At 39.7% G+C, this 23041-nt stretch overlaps 1 protein-coding gene across 3 annotated transcripts in view; it reads right to left on the bottom strand.

Annotated features, from left to right (window-relative positions):
* Positions 1-23041, bottom strand: part of ROBO1 (roundabout guidance receptor 1) — a 1035646-nt gene that overhangs the window by 57706 nt on the left and 954899 nt on the right. For all 3 annotated transcript variants that reach the window (XM_006136943.4, XM_075909735.1, XM_075909745.1), the window contains 5 exons: positions 19957-20188; positions 17679-17800; positions 12981-13152; positions 6234-6431; positions 712-738 (listed from right to left, as the gene is read on the bottom strand). In XM_006136943.4, the coding sequence (XP_006137005.1) occupies positions 712-738; positions 6234-6431; positions 12981-13152; positions 17679-17800; positions 19957-20188 (751 nt within the window). The remainder of the gene's footprint in view (positions 1-711; positions 739-6233; positions 6432-12980; positions 13153-17678; positions 17801-19956; positions 20189-23041) is intronic.

Here is a 23041-nt window from a genome sequence, read left to right as displayed (position 1 = left end):
TCTTGCACAAGGGGGCGGGGGGTTTGCACAAAAAGGAGCTGTGTAGACGGCTCCTTTTTGCACAAAAGCCTTTTGTGCAAAAACGGAGACTCCTTAATTACACAAATAAGGCATGGTGATATTCCATGCTTCGCCTCATTTGCATATTTTTTGGTGCAGGAAAGGGCAGTATAGACATAGCCATTGATTCTCCAATATTGCTCCCAGTAGAATATACAATAGGTGCCCTTCAGAAGTTTCCTTTTCATGTTGTGACCACAATCCTGATACGGTGTCAGGATCTAATGGTGTCGAAATCTGCCCCCATCCCACCCCAAGTAGCTCCTTTCACATTAATGGGATACCTTTTAAGTGCAGGAGTCCACACTACTGGATCCCTGTACAGCATGAGACCTGTGAGAACTGACAATCTCACACCATAAAGTTACATGGGTGGGCTTATAAACACCCAAACTGAGGGAGATGTAATGGTATCAACAAACAAACAAAACCTCAACCGCACATAGCAGTGATAATTTCTAAAATATGTGGAAGAAAAATAAGAAAGCTACTTCGTCTTAAAGAATACTGCAATTATATCTGTCACTAGAAATAATGCATTTTAATATTTTGTTTTCAGAACAGCTGGGCTGGTTATATTAGAAAAACAGAAATAACACCACACATACATGCCAAACTAACAAAGGAGTGAGGAAAAGTGCAAATATATACCTGTTGGTGTGAAGGTAAAAGACGGGACTGAAAAATCAAAACAAAATACAAATTGGTTATTAAGCTGAAGAGAGAAAGGGTAACATACATATTAGTACAAATCAAGCAGACAGCTGAACTTAAAACAAATAACTAACCCAGTAGTTCAGACATACTGACATAAGAATTAAAGCAAATTTCAGAAAGAAGCTTGTCTTCACAGGTTCCATTTTCTAAAAGTATAACATTTACTACATGCTCACAAGAAGAATAGGATGTAGTTTAGCCTCTGAATGACCCTATTCAGTTAGTATCTAATGTTTTGCCGCAAATCATAGTATAAACAAAAGTTCTACCCTGTTAATCATTTCAAAACACAGAATGATACATTCTTTAACTAACCTTATCAGCATCTTACTTGAATCTTATCTACAGAAAGTAGATGCTCATTACACTGAACTAATAGGAACACTTAAGTATTCAATAAAAGAACAATGTCCCTTTAACGAAACAAAGCGAACCATAAAAATAACTGCTTTAGTGTATGTTCACTAAATAATGAAATAATGTCCCATACTTCATCATATAAGTGCACTACAATATATTAAAGCTGTAATATAATATTATTTTGCTATTGTGGAAAAGGAAGGAATAGACAAAATTAAAGTGTATTCTCCTTCCCCTCTCCCCCACTTTATTTATAGAAGCTAGTCTTCCCATTGTAACTCCTTTCTACTTTTCAACCCATGACTTCAACTGGCAAGTTTAGCAGTGGAACAACAACACTCCTTGAAAACCTTCACTATTGCTGCTACTATAAATCTTAATTGAATCAATAAGGTTTCTAATCCAAATGTAGTGCACTAGCATCTACTCTCCCCAACAGGACATACTCCCCCTTCTGTTTAATTCTAGCATATCACTTCTGTACTCTTAAAGAGAAAAAGTTAGTTTTCCCTCTTGATTCCAAGTAAAACAAAGAAAAACATGAGAGATGCAACAGAATATTCCCTAAAAGACATCCGTGGACTGGAATTTATTAGAAGACCTGCTGTATTAAGACAGCATGTTGGCTAAGCGATTTAGATGCCAAACAGCTTAATATATTCTTTACAGTGCAGATAGTTCTGATTTCTTTTAGGATTAGGGCCCTAGAGCTTCTTTGGAACCCAAAAGTATTAGTTCGAGTATACTGTATGTTTGTCACTTCTTATTAAGCCAATTTATTTCCAAGCATGTGACGCTGAATAAAACCGGAAAGCCTCCAAGCATTTTTGCCCATTGCAGGTTTCATTTGTAGCACAGCTGTCTTTATCTCAGGAATTCTATTGTGTTTTCTTTCAGCAAGGGCTTTTCACACAGTCAGTGTAATTTAGCTACATTCAAAAATAGAGAGCCATAGTAACAAGCCTTCGTTTAAAAAAAAGGTGCATTTAAAACTAGAGCTATTCAAGGAAGAATGAAGTGTCTTCACATTAATTTGCAATCACAAGGACACGAGAAAAAGATGAATAGTCCTTGTCATTACTTTTTTTCCCTGTGAGCTAACTACTAAAACTGGCTTAGTTTTTAAAGAATTGAGGAAGAGATGAAAAAGAGGTCAAACTAAATGAAATCTTTACAGCTAACACACCAAAGAACAACTTAATTCTCAGAGCATCCATTAATAAACTCTTCTGGGTGCCTTATGTTGCTTGTGCAATAAATAAGCGTGTGGGTACTGAAGTATTTTAACAGATGTCAAGCCTCAAGCTAGATCTTAAAAAAAAATAAGTTAATAAAAGTTCACTATTACTCAGTGTGGGCATTCAACATTTATGACAATATACCGCAGAGTGGTAGATTATTTCATTGATTTCTATTTCTCCAAAGATGCTGTTTTTACTTCAAGTTTAATTGGTAACATAGACTTGAGTTCTACCTTTGCAAATGTTTCTATCAGAGGTCCTCCTCCCCTCCAGAAGCATTGAGAACTATAATTATGGTATTTCCACAGAAATTAATAATCTACAACAGAATGGAATACCACCACATGTTGATACTACTACTACTACTACTACTAAATAACTATTTAAAATGTATATTTTATGCTTTTCATTTAACCTAAATTAAGCCAACAGCATAGTGATATTAGTTTGAAAGAATCGGTGGCGGCATGCTATTAGTAAAACAAACAGAGCAGATTAATGCAGGGAATACAGTTCTCTGACATATCAATATTCTCTAAGAAACAAAATCCAAGGTGAAATTCAACCCTCGTTTATATGGCTGTATCTCTATTGAAATTAGCAATCCTATATTTTGCCAATCCATGTGTTGCTTTAATAGCATAGAAGCACTGAAAACACTGAATTCTTCTTTAGACCCATTTCTAAAATGACAGTGATCAATCTTTTATCAGGGACCTTAAGAAACAATTGTTGTTTTTTAAAGACCATGTTTGTATTTAGCCTAGAGATGGCAGTGCCTATATTCAGATATGATTCCTCCCACCCCTCAAGCCTTTTCCATATGCCTGATATCTCAAACACTATTTTTTCATAGCAATAGCTTATTTACTATATGTCAAAAATATGTGTGTGTGATCTTCCTCCTTGCTCATCCCCAGCATAGATTCACATCTACAATGACTGAGGATGCTATTTTATGCCTATCTTTAAAAATATAATAAATGTGCCACATTCATTTATGTCTTTTAATTATCTAACCTCCAGAGCTCTCCTCCTCTTCCATTTAAAAGCTACCAGAAACTCGCCTATTCTGTGAATCATTCCAGTCTCTATGGGTATGTCTACACTACAGCGCTAATTTGAACTAACTTAGTTCGAATTAGTTAATTTGAACTAAGCTAATTCGAACTAACGCATCCAGACTAAAAAACTAGTTCGAATTAGCGTTTTGCTAATTCGAACTAGCATGTCCACACAGAGTGGACCCTGAACCGGGGTTAAGGATGGCCGGAAGCAGTGCCGGCAGGGCATCAGATGAGGACTTAGAGCATGGAGCTGCTGTCTCAGGCTAGCCGAGGGCTGTGCTTAAAGGGACCCGACCCCCACCCCGGACAGACAAATCTCAGGGGTGCCCCGCTTGCAAAGCAGTCCTGGCTTGGATTGCCCGGACTACCAACACTGGGCACATCACAGCACTCGGCCATCAGACCGGCTGCACTTGCCGCAGGCTGCCATCTGGGGTGAGGGGGCAATTGGGGGGCTGCAGGAGAGCTTCCATCCCCAGAAGCCCGCAGAGCCAGTCCAGTCCTCCCCATCGGGGGCTCATACCCCATTCCTCCCTCACCTCCTTTCACTTACCCTTCCCTAGCCCCCCTTCCTGATGTACAAAATAAAGGACAATTGTGTTCAAAAATAGAATCTCTCTTTATTGAACAAAACTGGGGGAGACTGGGAAAAGGAGGTGGGAGAGGGGAAGAGAGAGGGTGGGAGAGGGGAGGGCAACTACAATGATGAGGGGTTTGGAACAAGTCCCATATGAAGAGGCGCTAAACAGACTGGGACTTTTCAGCTTAGAAAAGAGGAGACTGAGGGGGGATAGGATAGAGGTCTATAAAAGTATGAGTGGGGTGGAGAGGGTGCATCAAGAAAAGTTCTTCATTAGTTCCCATAATAGAAGGACTAGAGGACACCAAAGGAAAGGAATGGGTAGCAGGCTTCAAACTAGTAACAGAAAGTTATTCTTCACAAAGCAAAGAGACAACCTGTGGAACTCCTTGCTGCAGGAGGCTGTGAAGGCTACAACTAGAACAGAGTTTAAAGAGAAGTGAAAACAAGTCATGGAGGTTGGGTCCATGGAGTGGTATTAGCCAGGGGGTAGGAGTGGTGTCCCTTCCCAAAGTTTGTGGAAGGCTGGAAAGGGATGGCACGAGACAAATGGCTTGGTCACTGTCTTCGGTCCATCCCCTCCAGGGTCCCTAGGGTTGGCCGCTGTCGGCAGACAGGCTACTGGGCTAGATGGACCTTTGGTCTGACCCAGTACGGCCATTGTAAGCTCAGGGTGAGGGGTCTCAGTGGACCACCTTGATTTTCATGCACATCTGCTCCTGGGTGGCCAGGCTGGCAGCTCTCCTGCCCTAGACGGCCACTTTCCTGTGCCTAGTGCGGAGGTCATGGACAAGGTCCATGATGTCCGCACTAGACCAGGCGGGTGCCCGCCTCTTGCGGTCCCGGGCAAGCTCCCGGGAGCTGCCAGCCTGGTCCTGGGAAAAGGGGGAGGGCTGTGTGGCATCGGGTGGCTGGCTCGAGCCGTGCCAGGTGGAGGGTCTGCTGGCTGGGTGCTGGCAGGCTTGCACCTGGCACGGGCATTGTAGCCAGCCCGTGCCCCTTTAAGGTGTCCGGGGCCGGGAGGGGGGCATACGAGTTTCCCTGGTGTTGGCCACAGTGGCCACCAGGGAAAGCTGGGGAGGGCTAGCCTCCCACTAGTTCGAATTAAGGGGCTACACACCCCTTAATTCGAACTAGTAAGTTCGAACTAGGCTTAGTCTTCGTAGAATGAGGTTTACCTAGTTCGAACTAAGTGCTCCGCTAGTTCGAATTAAGTTCGAACTAGCGGAGCGCTTATGTAGCGCCTATCAAAGTTAATTCGAACTAACGTCCGTTAGTTCAAATTAACTTTGTAGTGTAGACATACTCTATGATCTTCAGGCTGTAATTGCTATACAGCACTGCTTTGAGTTCTAATACATTGCACAGTATAGTACCCATTTGTAACTTTAGGGTCCGATGAATCCCAGGTCTACTGAAGTAAATGAAAATCACTCCTAGGCCAGAAGATCTTCAGGACAGGGATTCTGTTTATCTTCTATGACAGTGGCCAATTGTAAAGCAACCGTCCCCCGCCATGATACTACATAAATGATAACAATGTGAAAGTGAATATGGCTAGAAGCTAGAGCCAATCCTAACATTTTCGGATATACCATAACTCCGAATATAGGCTGTAGGAAGATTGCCTAGGAATCTGCAAGCTAATAGGGCAGTCTTGCAACAACACTGATAAAAGTGCCCTTGAAAATATATTGTCATCAATTCTGCTTCCTCAAACTGCCACCTTACCTCTCCCACTACAATGTGTGAGGACACATTCACAAAAGCACTCTATAATTGACACCTAGAGCTGCCTTTGTCAGCATTCTCCATAGTGGGCAATTAACTGGCTAGAACTGCCATCCAGTTGATCCTTTTTCAGATCAGCCTTGTAGCTCAGTGGCAGGGCAGCAAGAGGAAACCTGCCCTGCTGTTACCCTGTTCTATCAGCCTAGACACAGCTGTCAGCACTAAATTCATATTTAAAATAAAAAGCAAACCTAGTTAATTAGTTTAAGGTTCTTAATGAAAAGTCACATGCTACATTTTAAAAATGTTCATGTGCTCTGTATTGGGGTAGCTGATACAAAACCTACCTGATTATTCAATGACTGAGCCCAGCTATTCAGTGGGCCTGAGATGAGTAAGATATTTCCAGTTCAAAAGCTATAAAGGTGAGTATATATTAATTCAGCAATTAACAAATCAAGAGATGTAATACGGCACCTTTTCTTATACCAGCATAAGTACTAGTGAGTCCATTTCTCTTCTTTCGGTGGCGGTATAACCAGATGCTGAAAACCATTAGAATAATCCAACAGGCTGCACCAATGCCAGCAATGAAAGCTGGCTGCTTTACAACATCTGAAATCTGCTGGGCTAAGCTGACTTGGTCTTCCGGTGACACAGGATTTCCATGGGAATCTAAAAAGGTATCAAAAATCTCTGATTAATTTGGACGTGCAGTTGTAAGAAACAAATGTGCTATTATTCTTACTAAGTAATAATAATAATAATTCTAGACAGTGATTTAAAAATACTGAGGCCCAAATTTTCAAACATGGGCACCCACAGTTGTCCTTCTAAATCCATATTTAGGTACCCAAATAAAACTGGCCTGATTTTCAGAAGCGCTAAACAACCAGAGGTACTCACAGCCACCATGGGTGCCAGGGCAAGCTGGGCGGCCCTGCTCCCTGGTGCCAGAAGGGATGCCCAATGGCAGAGAGGGTGGGGTCAAGGGCACTCAGCCCCTAGTGTGGCCCACACTGCAGCACCCCCTCCTCCGCCCCAGAGCCATGCAGGGCATTGTTCTAGTTGTAATTAAAAGTGGATGAGTGTTCCGCTGCCACTGTAGTAGTGATGGCAGCCAGGATCTGTGGGCCCCTTGGAATCTCCGGGCACTGGGACAACTACCCCCTTTACCCAGCCCTCTCTCCCTCCATCCCCACCAGTGGCCCTGTAAACAGCTATTATCATTACTTATTATTTGTACTGTTGAAGCAACCACCAGACTTGGACATGGATCACGAGCCCATTGTGTTAAGTGCTTTACAAACACAGCATGGTCTCTGCCCTCAACTTCCTTTGACTTCAGCATGATTGCTGATGCTTAACACTTCTGAAAATGAGGCCTCTTTTACCTAGGTGACTAATATGGAGCTAAAAACTGAATTCAAGTTTTTAGTCTATATTTTTTTAATCTTTTCTTCATCATATTATTTCAAATTACATTTAAAAATAAAAGCCAATAGAAACCATGAATGTGTTGGAAATGTCTGTTCCCACGATTCCACAAAAGCTTAGAAAAAAGTTACATGAGCACATACATACTTCCCCAGGAGTGAAAATTATAGAAGCATTACAAATTCAAAACAGATTTATATAAGGTGAATACTGAAGACATGTTTTTTAAATTCATCAGTTTCTGACAGGCGACTTGAGTCTCACATTACACAGTCTCTTTTTTTTCCTCGCAGTCTTATTTTGAACTCAATCCATGAAGACTGAAAATTCAAGACTAGTTAAAGAAGTGAGTGAGTAAAGTAACTGATTCTACCAACTTAGCATAGCCGGACAAGCTAGTCCTTAAAATTATAGATATGAAAAAGCAAGAAGGACTATTGGAAAGGGATATTAAATATGTCAAGAAAAGGAACAATGCAATAGACATAAGCAAATAGGTCTTTCCTACTACTTGAAAAAGCAGAGGACCCGTCATCAGCTACTCAAATTTAGAAATCAGAATGGAAAAAAAGAACAGTTGAAAATGCTTTCATTTATTGTTAAATATATGAGTTGTAATTTTTAATATACAGGATATTTACTATTTTAACCAAAACTTTTGGTTTCTTTCCACATATTGTGGAAAATTTTTCTTTCCACATATTGTGTCTGTAAATACTTTCTATAACACTGTTTCAGACTATCTTACTCAACACTATCCTACAACTGCACAGAGGTTACTCAAAATTAAGACACTTTGTACATTTTTATCATCCAAGTACATTGATTTTTAGCAGTAAGGAGTGCTCTTTGCAAATCTGTGAGCTGAGTGATCTGTATAATTGATTCTTAAATTGAGGGCCAGATTCTGAAACCATCCTTCACAATGAAGGATACCTTATATCAGTCACATGGTGTAATAAACTAACTTTTTGAGCAGTCATGTTAATTTCAAAGAGTCAAGGATTTAGGTACTATTCAGTGTAAGAGAGCAGAATCTGGTCCTGCGATTGGTACTTTTAAAAGAGAAATATTTTGTTTGTTCAGGTGGCCTTATCAAATGCAGTTAATTCACATCAGCGAGGAAATGAAAGCCAGGTTACTTAAAACCCCCCAGCATAAATGCTCTAAGCACTGTCAGATGAACTCAATCATAACACGTTCTCCCCCCTCCCACCGAAATAAATATAAATATAAGAAAAAGAGAAAATGACACTACCAATTATAGGGAAAACAAACCATATTGTAGCAAAACAATTGCTCTGGGAAAGGGATACGTTTATAAATGGGGAATGGTTAAATTATTAGTATTTTTTTTTACTTGGCTTTTTTTCCACAGAATTTCAGCTTTCATGCTACATGGCATCCAGGGTAAATTCATATTTTCACAAGAAAACACTGTCTTTGACTGTTTGTTGACTGGAAGTTGTATTTCATGTAACAAGCCCTTTTATCTTCTGTGATCCTAAGAGCACTCAGACACTGAAAGTTCACCAGCCAGACCTATTCTTTTCTTACTAATACACCCTTTGTGTCTGCTACATTTATAGATTTCATGGTTATTTGTGCAAGGTTAAATTGGGTAGCTTCAAATTTTATGGAGATAGCAAAGTGAGGTTCCACACAAGTGCCAGATGGGTTTAACTGTAAAAAGTGTACTGTGACTAATGAATTAAAATTGCCACTCTATCTCTCTCATTTTTTGTCTCAAAACAGCTGAAAACTGTGATATCACTCTAATTTCAAAACAACTAAATTTGCTATTTTTACAATGGTGGTATCATTTGAAAAAAATGTTTTATTTGACAAAAAAGGGAATTTTAATTGAAAACACTGTTCATCTATTGTTCTTCATACGTTACCTTTTTGATGTTTAAATATTTCTCTTTCATACTTTTAAAGAAATATTTATAATAAGGAAAAAAGTCACCTAATACCTCACAACCCCCCTCCAAACAGAGAACACTACAACATAGAATCAATAACATTTACGCAGCCCTAAGACAGCAGTGGGCAAAGGGGCCTCCAAGGCTGGATACGACCCACCAAGCCAGGGGAGTCCTTGGCTGTTCTGCTGTTCCCCCACCCTTAGGCCAATCAAGATTTTTATATATATATATAAATGGCTTTGTGCAGCCATAGCAGTTTACACATGTACATATTATCTATCTATCTATCTATCTATCTATCTATCTATCTATCTATCTATCTATCTATCTATCTATCTATGATAAGCTCATAGTGACCTCTGTGTATATGTTGCCAACACTTTCCATTATAAAAGATTCTTGTAACCTTTTGATTTAGAAGCTCTATCACTTTATTGTTTGCATCTAGCCTTTGAAATCAGGCAGGGAGAAAGCCCTGGGGCTAGAAAAATGCATTTTCTTTGCTCCATGAAATTCCATTTAGGTTTAGCTGAGACAAACTATTGAAAATCACCATATTACTACCCTTGTCTCTGGCTCATCCAGGTAAATGTTGGCAGTATGAGAACATAATAAAGAAATGTGAACATTCTAAGACCCGGCTCACACTTCTGCCATAGCTGCAAGAGCATACCGCACTAAGAATACCTAGGAGCTGCTGGAGAAGACTGTCTATACCACGCTCTGGAACTGGCATATTTCCTAGTCCCAAAATGCCTTTCCCCACTGTCCGTTGATGTAATTAGATCTGTTCTTCAAGTACCAGCAATCTGTGCTGCTGTGTAGAAGGTTTAGGGTTTAAACACTGATGATATAAGATGCACGGTTGTTACAGCTGTAACAAACAGAACTGGTTTCTATCTTTCTCCTTTTCAAAATGGACTACATCTTGAGCCTCTCTAATCTGGCGCTCTCTGGTTCAGCAATCCGAGGTCTGGCATGATTTGAGTTAGTCAGATGTCCATGTCAAAAGTTAGGCCAGAATCACAGTACAATTAGGTATTGTTTATTGTACTGGACTTCTGCATCATTCAGTGTACAAGATAGTTGGTCAAAGAAAAGCGCGTATTAAGGTTGCACAGACAACCATTAATCTGACATTTCCTATGTTATGAAAGCTTGAATTTGCAATAACTCCACACAGCCCATGTACACACACAGAAACGCATATTGTGTGAATATCATTTTATTGTTTGCATCTAGCCTTTGAAATCAGAAAATTCTTTGGTCAGAAATCATCAATTTATTAATATTTTCTTTTGTGTTCTTTCTAGTTATATACAGTGTCATAAATGTAAAAGTGACACTTTTAGGCTACAAATATGAACTATACTGCATATGAGAGGAGCGCATCAGCCATGCACAGCCTGACTGACTTCCATAGGTCATTGAATCGGCAAAACAGGCCACCTTGGATAGGCTACTGCAGGCCTATATTATATTATATTATATTATATTATATTATATTATATTATATTATATTATATTATATTATATTATATTATATTATATTATATTATATTATATTATGAAGGTTACTTGTAGAGGCTGACAAAATAATATCATTAAAGGCATCCTAATTAGTTCACAAATCACATCTCTTAATGTGGGTGATTAGAGAAATGAAAGTGCAATAAGCTTTTTTTATATTTTGTACATCTGAGACATTCAGTTGTTGGATAAAGCACTTAACATTTGTAATCATTTCATAGAAATCTCTTAAGAAATAAATTCATAAAATGCATTCACTAAGGTTAATATGTTTACGAATAATATTAACTGCATCTGAGATGCCTCATGCAAATTGCACATTGGACAGAACGTGCTGTAATCAGCAAACCAATAGAGTGTCAAAATGTCATAGCTGCCATCCATTGAACACCATCATTGCACAGAAACTATGGTGGAGCTCAGAATTAGAGGGATTAATGGTTCCCTGGGGTAATGTTCTGTAGCCTGGAATGGGTGCAGTTTACTGTTACTCACTTGCCTTGCCAAAGGTCCACATACTAATTTCTTGGCATGAGATAGCATTCAGAACACTGCAAGATCTGCGTAGTTCTAATGCAACTGTGCAGGAAGGGGAGGAGGTGTGGTATGGGTAGGCTTAGTTAAATCTGAAGGGGGAAGCTTTAGGGCTAATCACAATCTATCCCTAAATTTTTAATCAAGAATTATATAGGTTAAGATCTAAATATGATTTAAATGTGAGAGACAATCCAAAAATGTAAATGAATACACAAATAATACATTGTATCTGATATACACACAGGGAATGTGTAATCAGTTTAATAAAGGCAGCAGCATACTAATTCAGAAATCGACAAAGCAAAGGATTTAAATTGCTTGGCTCTAAGAAGGAAATAGAGATTTGTCAATGCAGTTCATCTTGCATATAAATGCAAGAACTTGCAATTGCCCCAAACATTATATGAACTGCATCCTCTCCCACTGCCTCATGTAGTCCCCTTTCCCCAAAAGGGGGAAAATGTTCTCTTCCGCTAAATGAATGTGTTAGTGATGAAAGGCGCTCGATGGCATCAGCAAGTTAAGTTTTATAATCTCAGAACAGCTAGTGGAAAGCAATGGTGCTATCTATCCCACACTGCTTCACTCCTTCTCTGGAAGCACATCCTAGAATCATGAATGAGATTCTATGGTGAGCCTCTAAGAGGCACAAGCACACAACTCAGAGCAAGGCAAGGCTGTTTTAAGCCACTTTACCACTCACACAACTATGAGATGCTCTGGCTCAGGAATCTCCTTGATGTAATTTAGGTAGTCTTAGGGGCCTGTTTGAGTTATGGAAGCCCCTCCGGGATGCCCTAAGCAACACAGCACTGCTCAGAATCTACATAGTGTGGTCCCCACATGTTCTTTCTGCTCCCAGAGTTTAAAAAGGGGTTCTCAGAAGAGAGCCCACTAGCTGTCTTACACTGCGTCTGTGCTATGGGCATCCTTCCAAATATAGTTACAAGGCTGTTAAAGCCCTTTACATTGCTCCAATCTTTTGACTTGGTGTATAGCTGCAGAAGTGGGGCTGCAAATTTCAGCACAGATTATACCTGATCCTGCATGGGTACAAAAAGAAGACAGGGAGCTGTATGTCCTCAGGTAATAGAAAAATCTTTGCTTTAGGGAATACAAAGTTTGCTTGAGGACAGTACTCAAAAGAGTGCTAACCTTCCCCAAAGGAGGCAAACGAGAAGGAGATTTTGTGACACTTTCTTCAACACCAGCCAGCACAACTTGTTAAGACATGCGCAACTGTTGTGTGCTCTTAAAGGTCATACGTACCAAGGGATTCTCTGGTCAATACTTCTTCAGCATCCCCAAAGGCAATGTGTTTACTAGGGATGTTAGATATTGTGTAATAGAACACTGGAGTAACCACAAGAATTCATATTGGTTACTTGACAGGTCTATAGTCCCCAAGGGCGGGGCCACTCCCGGGGATCCCTCTATACCCACCGTGCTGCTGCCTCTGTATCAGAGGCAGCAGCATGAGAAGACAAGCAGGAGCTAGTCCACGAGGGGAGCCAGTTTAAAAAACAGCTCCCCGCACAGACCAGCTGCCTGCTTCCTCACACAGCTGCCTCTGATACATCAACCATTATATAGCAAATATTTGAAAAAGGTTGTTACAGCAGCGTCTTTAGAATCCAGTTCCAGTACATATCCAAAACCACAAATACCAATCTCATTATTTTAAAACTCGAACAACACTCTGCGATGTGCCTGACGTGTAAATATTTCTGGATCGATAAAAGGCAAAATAAACAAAGCACCAAATTTATAGTCAGATTTACCAGAAGCTTACCTAATTGAATAAACTGTGGCTCACTTTTCACTCCAGGGCCTGCCCCAGTACTTGCTGCTACTTCCACACTGTATCGAACACCAGGAACTAAGGAGGGGATAACTACAGAAAAGGTGGAACCATCCACTGTCCTGTTTATGTGGTATCTGCTTTCATTGCCAAGGCACCAAACCTGTAGGTAAAGCACACAGCACATATGGGTGTCAAAAGTTAAAGTTAAAAGGTGGTTGCATGACAGGATACAGTCCTTCCTGCTTGATAAAGGGGACTGAAGTAGATTATTGCTGTTATTTGTATTTCTGTAGCACCTATCAGCTATAGTTGCAGGCTAGGATCCTATTGCACTAGGTGCTATATAAACACATAAGAAAAAGATGGCTCCTGCCCCCAAAGTGTGTACAGTGTAAGATAACTTGATAGGCCCCTTCTAGCCCCCTGACATATCAATCCAGGACATAAGCACTAATAAAGACAATAAGCATTTGGCTGCAACCTACAAATAATGAAAAAGAAAAAGCACCATCAATCATTCAGTCTGACTAAAACAAGGAAATTCAATGTGATAGTATTTGTAACTCCCTTTTGGTTTTGTTCAAAGACACGTCTGGGGAAATTTGTATTCTCATTAATTCATACTTTCCTCTGGGGACAGGTATTCGTGCTGGAAACAACAAAAGTTATAGTAAACCAAACAGGGATTGAATGTACGGCAGGGGAGCCACTTAATGAATTTTGATCACAGACCAGTTCCACCCCTGGAAGGGGAGGGGCCTGCAGTGGAAGGGGTGGGGCTAGGGACTAGCCCCAGAGTTGTCTGGGCCTGGAGGCTTTGAATTAAAAAAAAAAACACAGCAAAGAGCTTGCGGCTCTCCGCCCCACTAATGCGTTGGCTGGCAGCTGTCTGGGGTTGCTACAGCTATTTAAAGAGCTTATGGCACCGGCCCCTGCTGGGGCAGCACTGTGACTGTTCGCTATGAGCCATTTACATAGGATCTTGCTGCCTGAGTCGCCACCGGGAAATTTGGTGGCACGGGCAGCAGGATATAAACACGAATAGGTCAGATGCAGTCTGCATGCTGGATCAAAGTGTCAGGTGGGCTGGATCTGGTCCCTGGACCTCATCTTGCTCAGCCCTGGTGTAGGGGCTGGTGCAGTGACAAGCCATCTTTAACTAAGAGTTGGGTCACAATAGTTTAATGAGAATGTGGTAGGGTGGAAGCCATGGGGCTCAGATTCAGTCTGGAGAAGATTTGGGTAATATTGGATCGTTAGGGCAAAGCAACCAGATAAGATGGGGAGATAATTTTGTCTCCTCTGACTCAAGAGGCTTGTCCACAATTTGTGGGCAACTGAGGAAGCTTGATGGACTGACAGTTGCAAACAGGAGGTAGCGCCTACCATTAGAATACCTAGTTTTTCAATCAAGGAGATTACGATCATTATTTTTACAATCTGAACTTGCAGCTATCTTTGTCACCTCCAAAGCAAGCTATTGTAATGAGCCCGGCATGCAGCTACCCTTTCAATCTACCCGGAAATAAAAAATAGTGCAGAATTCAGCAACTTGTTTCTTATGAGGTTAAGTCCTTCTAGGGACACATGACATCAGTACTTTTTGATTCACACTGGCTACCAATTAAATACAATTTAGATTCTGGTCTTCATAAAGCTTAAGTAGCCTAAAATCTCATTATCTGAAAGATGGTGTTATTCTTGTGCATTTGAGATCAGCAGAGCTGCCTGAACTGGAATCCCATTCATAAGGGAGAAGGGATTAACTTTCTAAAAGGAGGGCACTCCTCAGATTTGGAACACAGCAACATTTCTCATACATTGGCCATGTGGGCATGATGCAAGGCATTTCTTCACCTTAGATGTAAGATTCACAGCATTCTTGTGAGGAATAGCAAAGAATCGGAAGATACATTCAGCTGCTGGATTACTACGTATGATTACTGTGGGAAGATAGGGGGTCAATGGAGTAATTCATTTTAATAAATGGAATTGTGAAATGTGTCCAGGAATGCTCAGAGCATAAGACAGGCACTCATTTTTTTACAAAGGAGTACTAAATAAATGATATCATTGATTAAATACTAGACAATGATCAATAAAATGTACAGAAAAGCTAGAGAATGATCTTATTAAAATGGCCCTGGTGCATGTTTTAGAAAGCTATTGGTAAGTGAATATAGGAATTTAGAAAGGGAACAGTTATGCGCCCTTCACAAGAGTAGTTGCAGCCCCTTGTGCCACAACACACACACACACACACACACACACACAATCTATATCTTAATTAGCAGGAAGGAAGTAACACTAATGAACCAAAACTATTCTAGGCAATGAATAGTTATGGTATAAATTTGATTTCTGCTTAATTTCTCACAATCTTCATATTATAATGATCCATTATATTTCATATATAGGGAAGTTTGAACAGATAAAAGATGCCTTTTAAGGAACCAAAAAGGGAAACCACTCCTAAATAGCTGCACCATAGAAGAAGAAAATGAAAAGCCCTATAAGCAGCCCTGTAATTTTATGCCAGAGATGTGATAGAATCACCACCTTGCATAAGCTGGGGGTTGTTCAAAGGATGGTTTGTATCTTAGAGCAATGGTTTGGGAGGAGGTGGAGAGGTAAAACTGCTGGAAAGGAGGCCACCATGGTGTCTGATTCATCACCCAGGAATGAGGGGGTTTAAAAGTGTGTGCTGGGAACCTCCCCTCTTATTCACGGAGTGGGATCTGCCATGAACATGAGGGTGTGGATCTGCAGGCACAATATTGTCTTTAGTGCTCAGAAGCATGCATCCAAATTGTCTGAGGGCTCTCATCTTGGATTTGGTGGTCAAGCAGTACTCATGTTACTCATGTTATGGGATCAAGTGATATCTCCGCTGTATGGGCCCATCAGTGGCCACTAGATATATTGGGAGAATATTACTTGGCAACACATAAAGGGGTGGAACTAATGTTCCGGATAAAGAGGGACCTGGATCCTAGAAATATTTGTTGTCTGTAGGCTGTAGCTGTGTCATTCCTTCTATTGCAATACATAAATACATTCAAATTTGTTTCATTCTAAAACTTAATATGTAACGTCTCAGACAGCTGAGATTATCATTATTTCAAAAAAAAATTAAAAGCTTGTTGAGAAAAATGCTAAAATAACTATTAATTCCTTTCTGTATACAAGAGAAGGGAATTGAATTTCAGGATTCTTTCTGGGCTATTTGTTCCTAACACTGCATAAGGACTTTTGTTTTTTAAACAGAAAATATAATAATCATTAAGCCTGTTTTCTACCTATAGGAAAATTTATCCATCAATCTACATTAAAAAAATGGCAATACTAAACAAACACAAGACTACTCACTGTTATGAAATATACCAATGCACCATCCTCTGCTGAATAGGTACTAAGAGTTGCCCACTTACAGCTCAGTGCAAACTATTGTCCCCAGATGCTAGCAGTTATACTGTATAGCATATTCCATTCTGAAATGTGAATTTCTTCTCTTTTACTGTTTTGTCCTTACAACCCTAACCTTCTTTTAATGCAGTTCTGGTGGGTGAATAATTCCATCTCTTTAGTTCAAGGTCTAACTGCCTTTAAATAAAACTTCCTTTGTGAATATTTTTTCAATTACATCTGAAACTAAGCCATAAAATGATTTTGTATCAGTCAATCAAGTTCTGAAAGGCATTTTATTATTTTAAATTGACCATGAAGCTAAGTGATCTCCACTCTTTTTTCTTTCCTACAGGGAAAAAGAAATGAGTGGAATGAGTTTTGATGCTTAAGAATAAATGCCTTCACTATGGCATTTTATCTTTTTTTTTTTTTTTTTAAGGCTAAGGCATTCTGATTTAAAAATCTCTTTCAACAACGCCAATTTGCTGCAGACTAGAGCAAACCTACCTGCCACTATTGGCTAACAGCCTTGAAATTCATGCTAGATATTTACAATGTCTCAGCCGTGCTTAGGCAATTTTAACTTCATTTCTTCTTTTCTGTAATTTAGTCTCAATTTATATTGCTCTAAGATACGAACACTATTTTACTATAGAGGCCTTAAATGATAAAAACTATATTCTGAACTCTATGTCAAAATATATATAACAAAATGTAGAAAGCAAAGATGGATTTGTGAAAAAAACAAAGAATATTGATATAGATATATTTAAATTTACACTAACACTTAATATTGAATGGCTTTCTATCTTTTTAAGTCTCATGCTAATAAAATAGTACAATTTATTAAAAATAGTATATAATAAGTTATGTCCAAGACACTGAAATTATTAAACTAATTTATTTCCTTAAACGTGCTCTGTTGATCACAAAATGGTACTTAAACAGGCACATTTCTCTTTGTTTGTGTACATATTTCACATAACAAAGACAAGAAGTTGCTTATTTAATGATGAATTTTAACTTTTTCTTTAGTTTCCTCCTCTACTATCTTCCCATTCGAATTAGTACATGGTTTTAATTGCTTTTGCACATGTAAAGATGCCCCAGATTAGATAGAATACCTAAATACATGGTACTATACAAAATATAAAGAGAAATATTTTTTGATCCCACATGCTTCGATTTTTACCAGTAGATGGAGCCAAGTATCCACAAACAACTTGCTAATCAACAGCATGCCAATACTTTGCAGAGAACAAGAAATCTGTATGTTACCTTATATTCTTGGACCATTCCATTCTGGGTATCCTCAGGGGGCGGCTGCCAGGTAACCACAATTGCAGTCCCATTCCCATCATTCTTCATTACTGAAACACTTTGAGGTGGAGCACTAGGAGCTGTTTGTGGGAAGAAGCAGATGGTTAATTTGTTGTTGTGTTTGACAAATGTTGCCAAAAGCTTTTTAAAAAGCTGTAGCTGGTTACTGATATATAAAATGGCCCATTCTGAACTGCACAAATGTAATAATAATTTCTTGTTTTACCATTAAGGATGTTTCTGTCAAGGTAAATTGACAGGAGAGAATGTGGCCTAGTGATGTGATCTTCATTTCCCCGGATAGATCTGCCATAAACTCAATTGGGCTATGTCTACATTGCATCCCTCTTTTGCAAAAGCCTATAGAAATAAAGCATGGATTAGCATATTGCCATCCTTCACATGCATCATTAATTAGGGGCCGTTTTTGCTCAGAAGGCTTTTGCACGAAAAGGAGCCATCTAAACAGCTCTGTTTTGCGCAAAAATCCTGTCTTGTGCAAGAGCCGTTCTCTTCCCCATTTTTTCATTAATTATTAAATGAAGCATGGCAATATGCTAATCCATGCTTCATTTGCATAGGCTTTTGCACAAGAGGGATGCAATGTAGACATAGCCTTGGTAAACTTAAGCCAAAACTTAGATCAAAATGTTTACAAGATTCTACAAATTTCTGATGTCTAAACTTATTAGTAATCACAATAAGCATATGCTAACTGAATAGTCGAGTAATGACTCTATTAGTTGCTTCCCCCTCCTCCGTTGCCGCCTCTATCAGAGAGAGGCAGAAAGGCAGGGGGCAGCAGGAGCTGGTGCTCTTGTCTCTGCTGGGGGGGCGGGCAGGTATGCAGCAGGAAAATGGCACGAGTGGGGACTGAAGCAGTCCCTGCTCGCACCAGTTCCCACGGTGGTGCTTCAGCCTTTGAAACGTACAAGAGCGGCGAGCAGTCCAGGCTCATTCTGATTGCTGCACCTCTGAATTTTAAATACAGTGAGAGCCTGGCAGCTCTGACTACATTTGAAATGCAGAGTTGCAACGTAGGTGGTTCCTGGAGCTGGCACAACCCAGCTCGAGCCAGCTCATGAAGCTACTCCTGCTGTAACTCTGCACAGCAGTCCTATCGACTAATCATACAGTCAATACAAATTGTATCGACTATACATCAAGCCTGATAACCACATTTTAACATCCTTAGCATAAACTAGACAATGTAGGTTCTTACTTCTGGAACTTCTCAGTGCCCGAATTAACGTCATATAGAGCTTTTAGTGCTCATCATTGAAAAATCAGGCCCTTGGTGTGTCAAGTTGGACACTCTAAATGTAGGCACCAGAAATAGTGGATGTTTTAAAAAAATGTTATTTGATTTCCCTGAGCTTCAGTTTCTCCTTTTTTATAAAGTAAAATAAGCTATGTACTACATAAACTCCAATTATTTGTTAGGTCACATCAATGATAAGGGTTTTTTTTTGGCCCATTAAAGACATCCTAAGATGTTCTGGGCTCAGGTTTTCATTTGATACTGTTTTAGAAGCTTAGAGGGAATGCTGGGAGGGTCATCTAAAGAACTAGTGCAGCCAATGTGTATGGTGCAGGTCTAGGCCCCATCAATGTCCTGATATGTCTACTCTGAGGCATTACCCATTGCCATTCTGATTATTTTTGTCCTGGAGGTAAAAATGCTCTAGTAAGGAAAATGGCTTTGTGAACCCTTTCCTCTTTCTAGCACATGCACAGAGGAGAATGCATGCTTTAGTCCACTGATTTGTTGTTCTTTCTCTAACATATTTTCATTCTGTACCAGTGATGGATCCAGCTATTCAAGCCCTCTAAAAATGTTGTTTCCATTCCTTCAGCTACAATACTTTGATGATTTCTATGGTATCTGCTATTTACTTTAGATAGTGATAAGTACGTGTTTGAATCTGACACAAGTCACTTGTGACCAGACCATGAACTCAGCCGGGAGGAGAACACATTGCACTGGAGATAAAAAGCACATTTCCCTTTTAAGTGCTGGAGGGGATTTCTGCACATGCCTCTCTCACACGCAAACTTTTGAATATTTACATCTGTACCACCAAAAAATCCACATAATGGGCAGTCTCCATTATTGACTGCTGTGTTTTCATACGGTATACATTTCAAACAAAATCAAATAATGAATTTATCCAAGAGAAACAGGCCACAATACTACTTCAAAAAGAAAGGTAAAGCTAGTCTTGCTACTACTTGCCTTCTTCTAGGGTTTTTGCAAATTTTACTTCACTGTCTGCTCCTTGAAACTCATTAAAAAAAGGTCGGGCTTTGATTTCATAGTTTACACCTTTCTTCAGCTCTGGAATGACAACGCTATTTTTGGTGGGTGTTCTTACTTCAAAAATTAACCATTCAGATTCGCTGTGGGATGCAGTTGTTGGTCTGTACAGAATTTTATATCCCTGAATATACTGGGATTGCTGGTCCACCTAGTATAGCAGTAGAAACACACATTAGTGAATGGCTATTGGACTCTTTGATAAATACAAACTGTAACATTCCCTGTGGTATTATGCAAAATATTAAGAACCATCCATTTGCGTTTCCTATAGTAAAAGTAAACAATGCTACTGAACCAGATAAAAACTCCTCATAGTCACAGCAAATTATAGGTCTGATTTGCAAATGTATTAATATAGTTATAGGCTAGTAGAACAGAATTGACATCAATGAAGGGATATAACTGGCTTAACAATAAGATGGATGGCCCACTATTCCGTGACATGAATAATCCAGATGTCCAAGCAGGCTCCAAGCAGAGCAGGGGTTTGACCAGGTGGATGTGATTACAGAATCAGGGCGTATACTTTAATTGTTCATCTGATGAATATAGAGATTAAACAAAGCAGCAGGTCAACCTTCCTGAGCAGTGGAATTCTCCCAGATAGCACAAAATAACCCTTGCTTCCTGTCTGATTCCTCCTGGACAAAGTGAATTTTAAAGGGCAGCCAACTGGCACTATCTACATTTCTGATGATTATGCTTGGCTCAAAGGCCAGAATAATCCAAGCACTTCCTCCATTCTCACTGACTCAGCAGGGAGCTACTTTGCTGTAGGACTGGTGCTGTTTTAAGCAGTCATCTACAGGGAAAATAAAAATCAACCTTTTTAATGGTAGAAGGTGGCTAATACAGGAGCAATAAATCTGCACTCAGTTGACTGGACTGTCATTTGCACTAACGTCACTTTATATCACATGGCAGTGTACAGAGGCCATTGTGTAAATAAGAATCAGGTTCAATATATTTGGGAATACTTCAGACAAGAGGTTATCTAATAGAATTGGTCTCTTGTGCAGCGTTCAGCATGTTTTGGTCCCTGGTTCTGACAGATGATTTGTGATATACAGGCAAATTCAAAAATAAAAATGTCTACTTAAAACATTCAGATTTGTCCCATTTAAACTATTTTATCTGGTGATACAACAAAACTGTTTGTGTGCAATGGCATACCCAAGTAATATGCTTTATTTTAAATAACTGAGTGATGAATGTCTGCTAGCTAAAACTGAGGTAATGCTTAGTCTTTGAAATTGTAGGGAAGCCAGAGACCACCCAAGAGACCAACAAAAATTGGCTGCTTGGAAATGGTTGTTCTGTAACTAAAGGTCACACAAAATTGTGTTTGGAAGCTTGGTGATGTTTTTAAGTGGTCAGTTAAAACAGGAGATTGCTTGCTGCAGGTGGTCCTTAGTGCAGGTTTCACTGTAATTACTGTGCATCAGTCAGACAGTTCCTCTACAGCTCCTGACAATATAAAAAGTTTTCCTTACAAAATTACACTATGGTAGCTACAGCATCTTCTGATCACTTCTTTATCATGCCTGTTAATATTTTGACTGGATCAGAAGGGAGCCCAAATGACACTTTAAAGCTCTATTCCTTTGGAATTAGTTTTCCCCATTGGGGAGGGTGGGTAGTTAGTTAGTTAGTTAGTTAGAAAGAAAGAAAGAATCTTTCTTTCTTTCTTTCTTTCTTTCTTTCTTTCTTTCTGGTACGTCTAGACTACATGCCTCTGGCGACAGAGGCATGTAGATTAGGCTACCAGACATAGGAAAATGAAGCGGCGATTTAAATAATCGCCGCTTCATTTAAATTTACATGGCTGCCGCGCTGAGCCGACAAACAGCTGATCAGCTGTTTGTCGGCTCAGCATGGCAGCCATGTAAATTTAAATGAAGCGGCGATTATTTAAATCGCCGCTTCATTTTCCTATGCCTGGTAGCCTAATCTACATGCCTCTGGCGACAGAGGCATGTAGCGGCGATTATTTAAATCGCCGCTTCATTTTCCTATGTCTGGTAGCCTAATCTACATGCCTCTGGCGACAGAGGCATGTAGTCTAGACGTACCCTTTCTTTCACCACCTAGTTTGCATATCTTTCCTTGGATAAACTTCCTTGCATTACACTCATCCTCTCTCTTTCTCTTTTATTTTTCCTTTCTCCTCATCTGTCCCCTTCATGCCACAATCTATTTCCCTGTATACTTTAATTTTTCTAAGTCCCCAACATTCTTATTCTCTCTTCTTGTCCCTCCCTTTGTATCTCTCTTCCTACCTTTACACCCTTGGTGGGACTCTTATAGTTTATTTTTCTTTTCTTGCCCTGTTTTTCCCCCTCTTTCACCATTACCTCCATACTTCTGACCTAACTGCTACCAACCAGTGAGAAGTTCAATAAAACAATCCCTGGCTGTTTCCCATTGTGTTTTCCTTCACCACATCATATACGTTCACTTCTAACCTGTTGTTTCTGTGCTGCGGAGGAAAGGTATGTATGTATATTTCCCAATATCTCATGGAGGGGGTGGATAGTCATGCCTGCATTATGGGGTCTATTTTATCTGGTATTCTGGTCTCCCCCCCCCCCCCCCCCCGCAATTCTGGTTAATAGACTGAGAAGTTATTGTGTTATCTCAAATAGGATTTAGGGCCTGATGCACCTCTCACTGAATGCAATGGAATGGGTTTCATGAACATGAGTAGCCTTTGGATCAGCCCCTTTGCCCCCTGACAAAGGAACTGAGTACCTTTCATATGGCATAGTGCTCTCGGCAGAGTGAGAAAATAGTTTAGGTTATGGTTAAGAATGGCAATGTCAGGGAAGTGTACATAGTTCCAATACATGCAGAATGGTTTTCATGTACAACAGCAAATTACGTTCATAGCTTGTTCATATAGCTTAACTCCTCCATCAATATAATGGTATAGTATTGGATTTTTTTAAAAGTTCCCCTTCTCCCCGTCCAAAATATAGTTCCTATTTTATAAATGTTACTT

This window comes from Pelodiscus sinensis, chromosome 1 (genome assembly GCF_049634645.1).
Source record: "Pelodiscus sinensis isolate JC-2024 chromosome 1, ASM4963464v1, whole genome shotgun sequence".
In the NCBI taxonomy this organism is placed as follows: domain Eukaryota; kingdom Metazoa; phylum Chordata; order Testudines; family Trionychidae; genus Pelodiscus; species Pelodiscus sinensis.
Note: the sequence above shows the minus strand (reverse complement) of the source record. Positions and strands in the feature narration are given on the sequence as shown.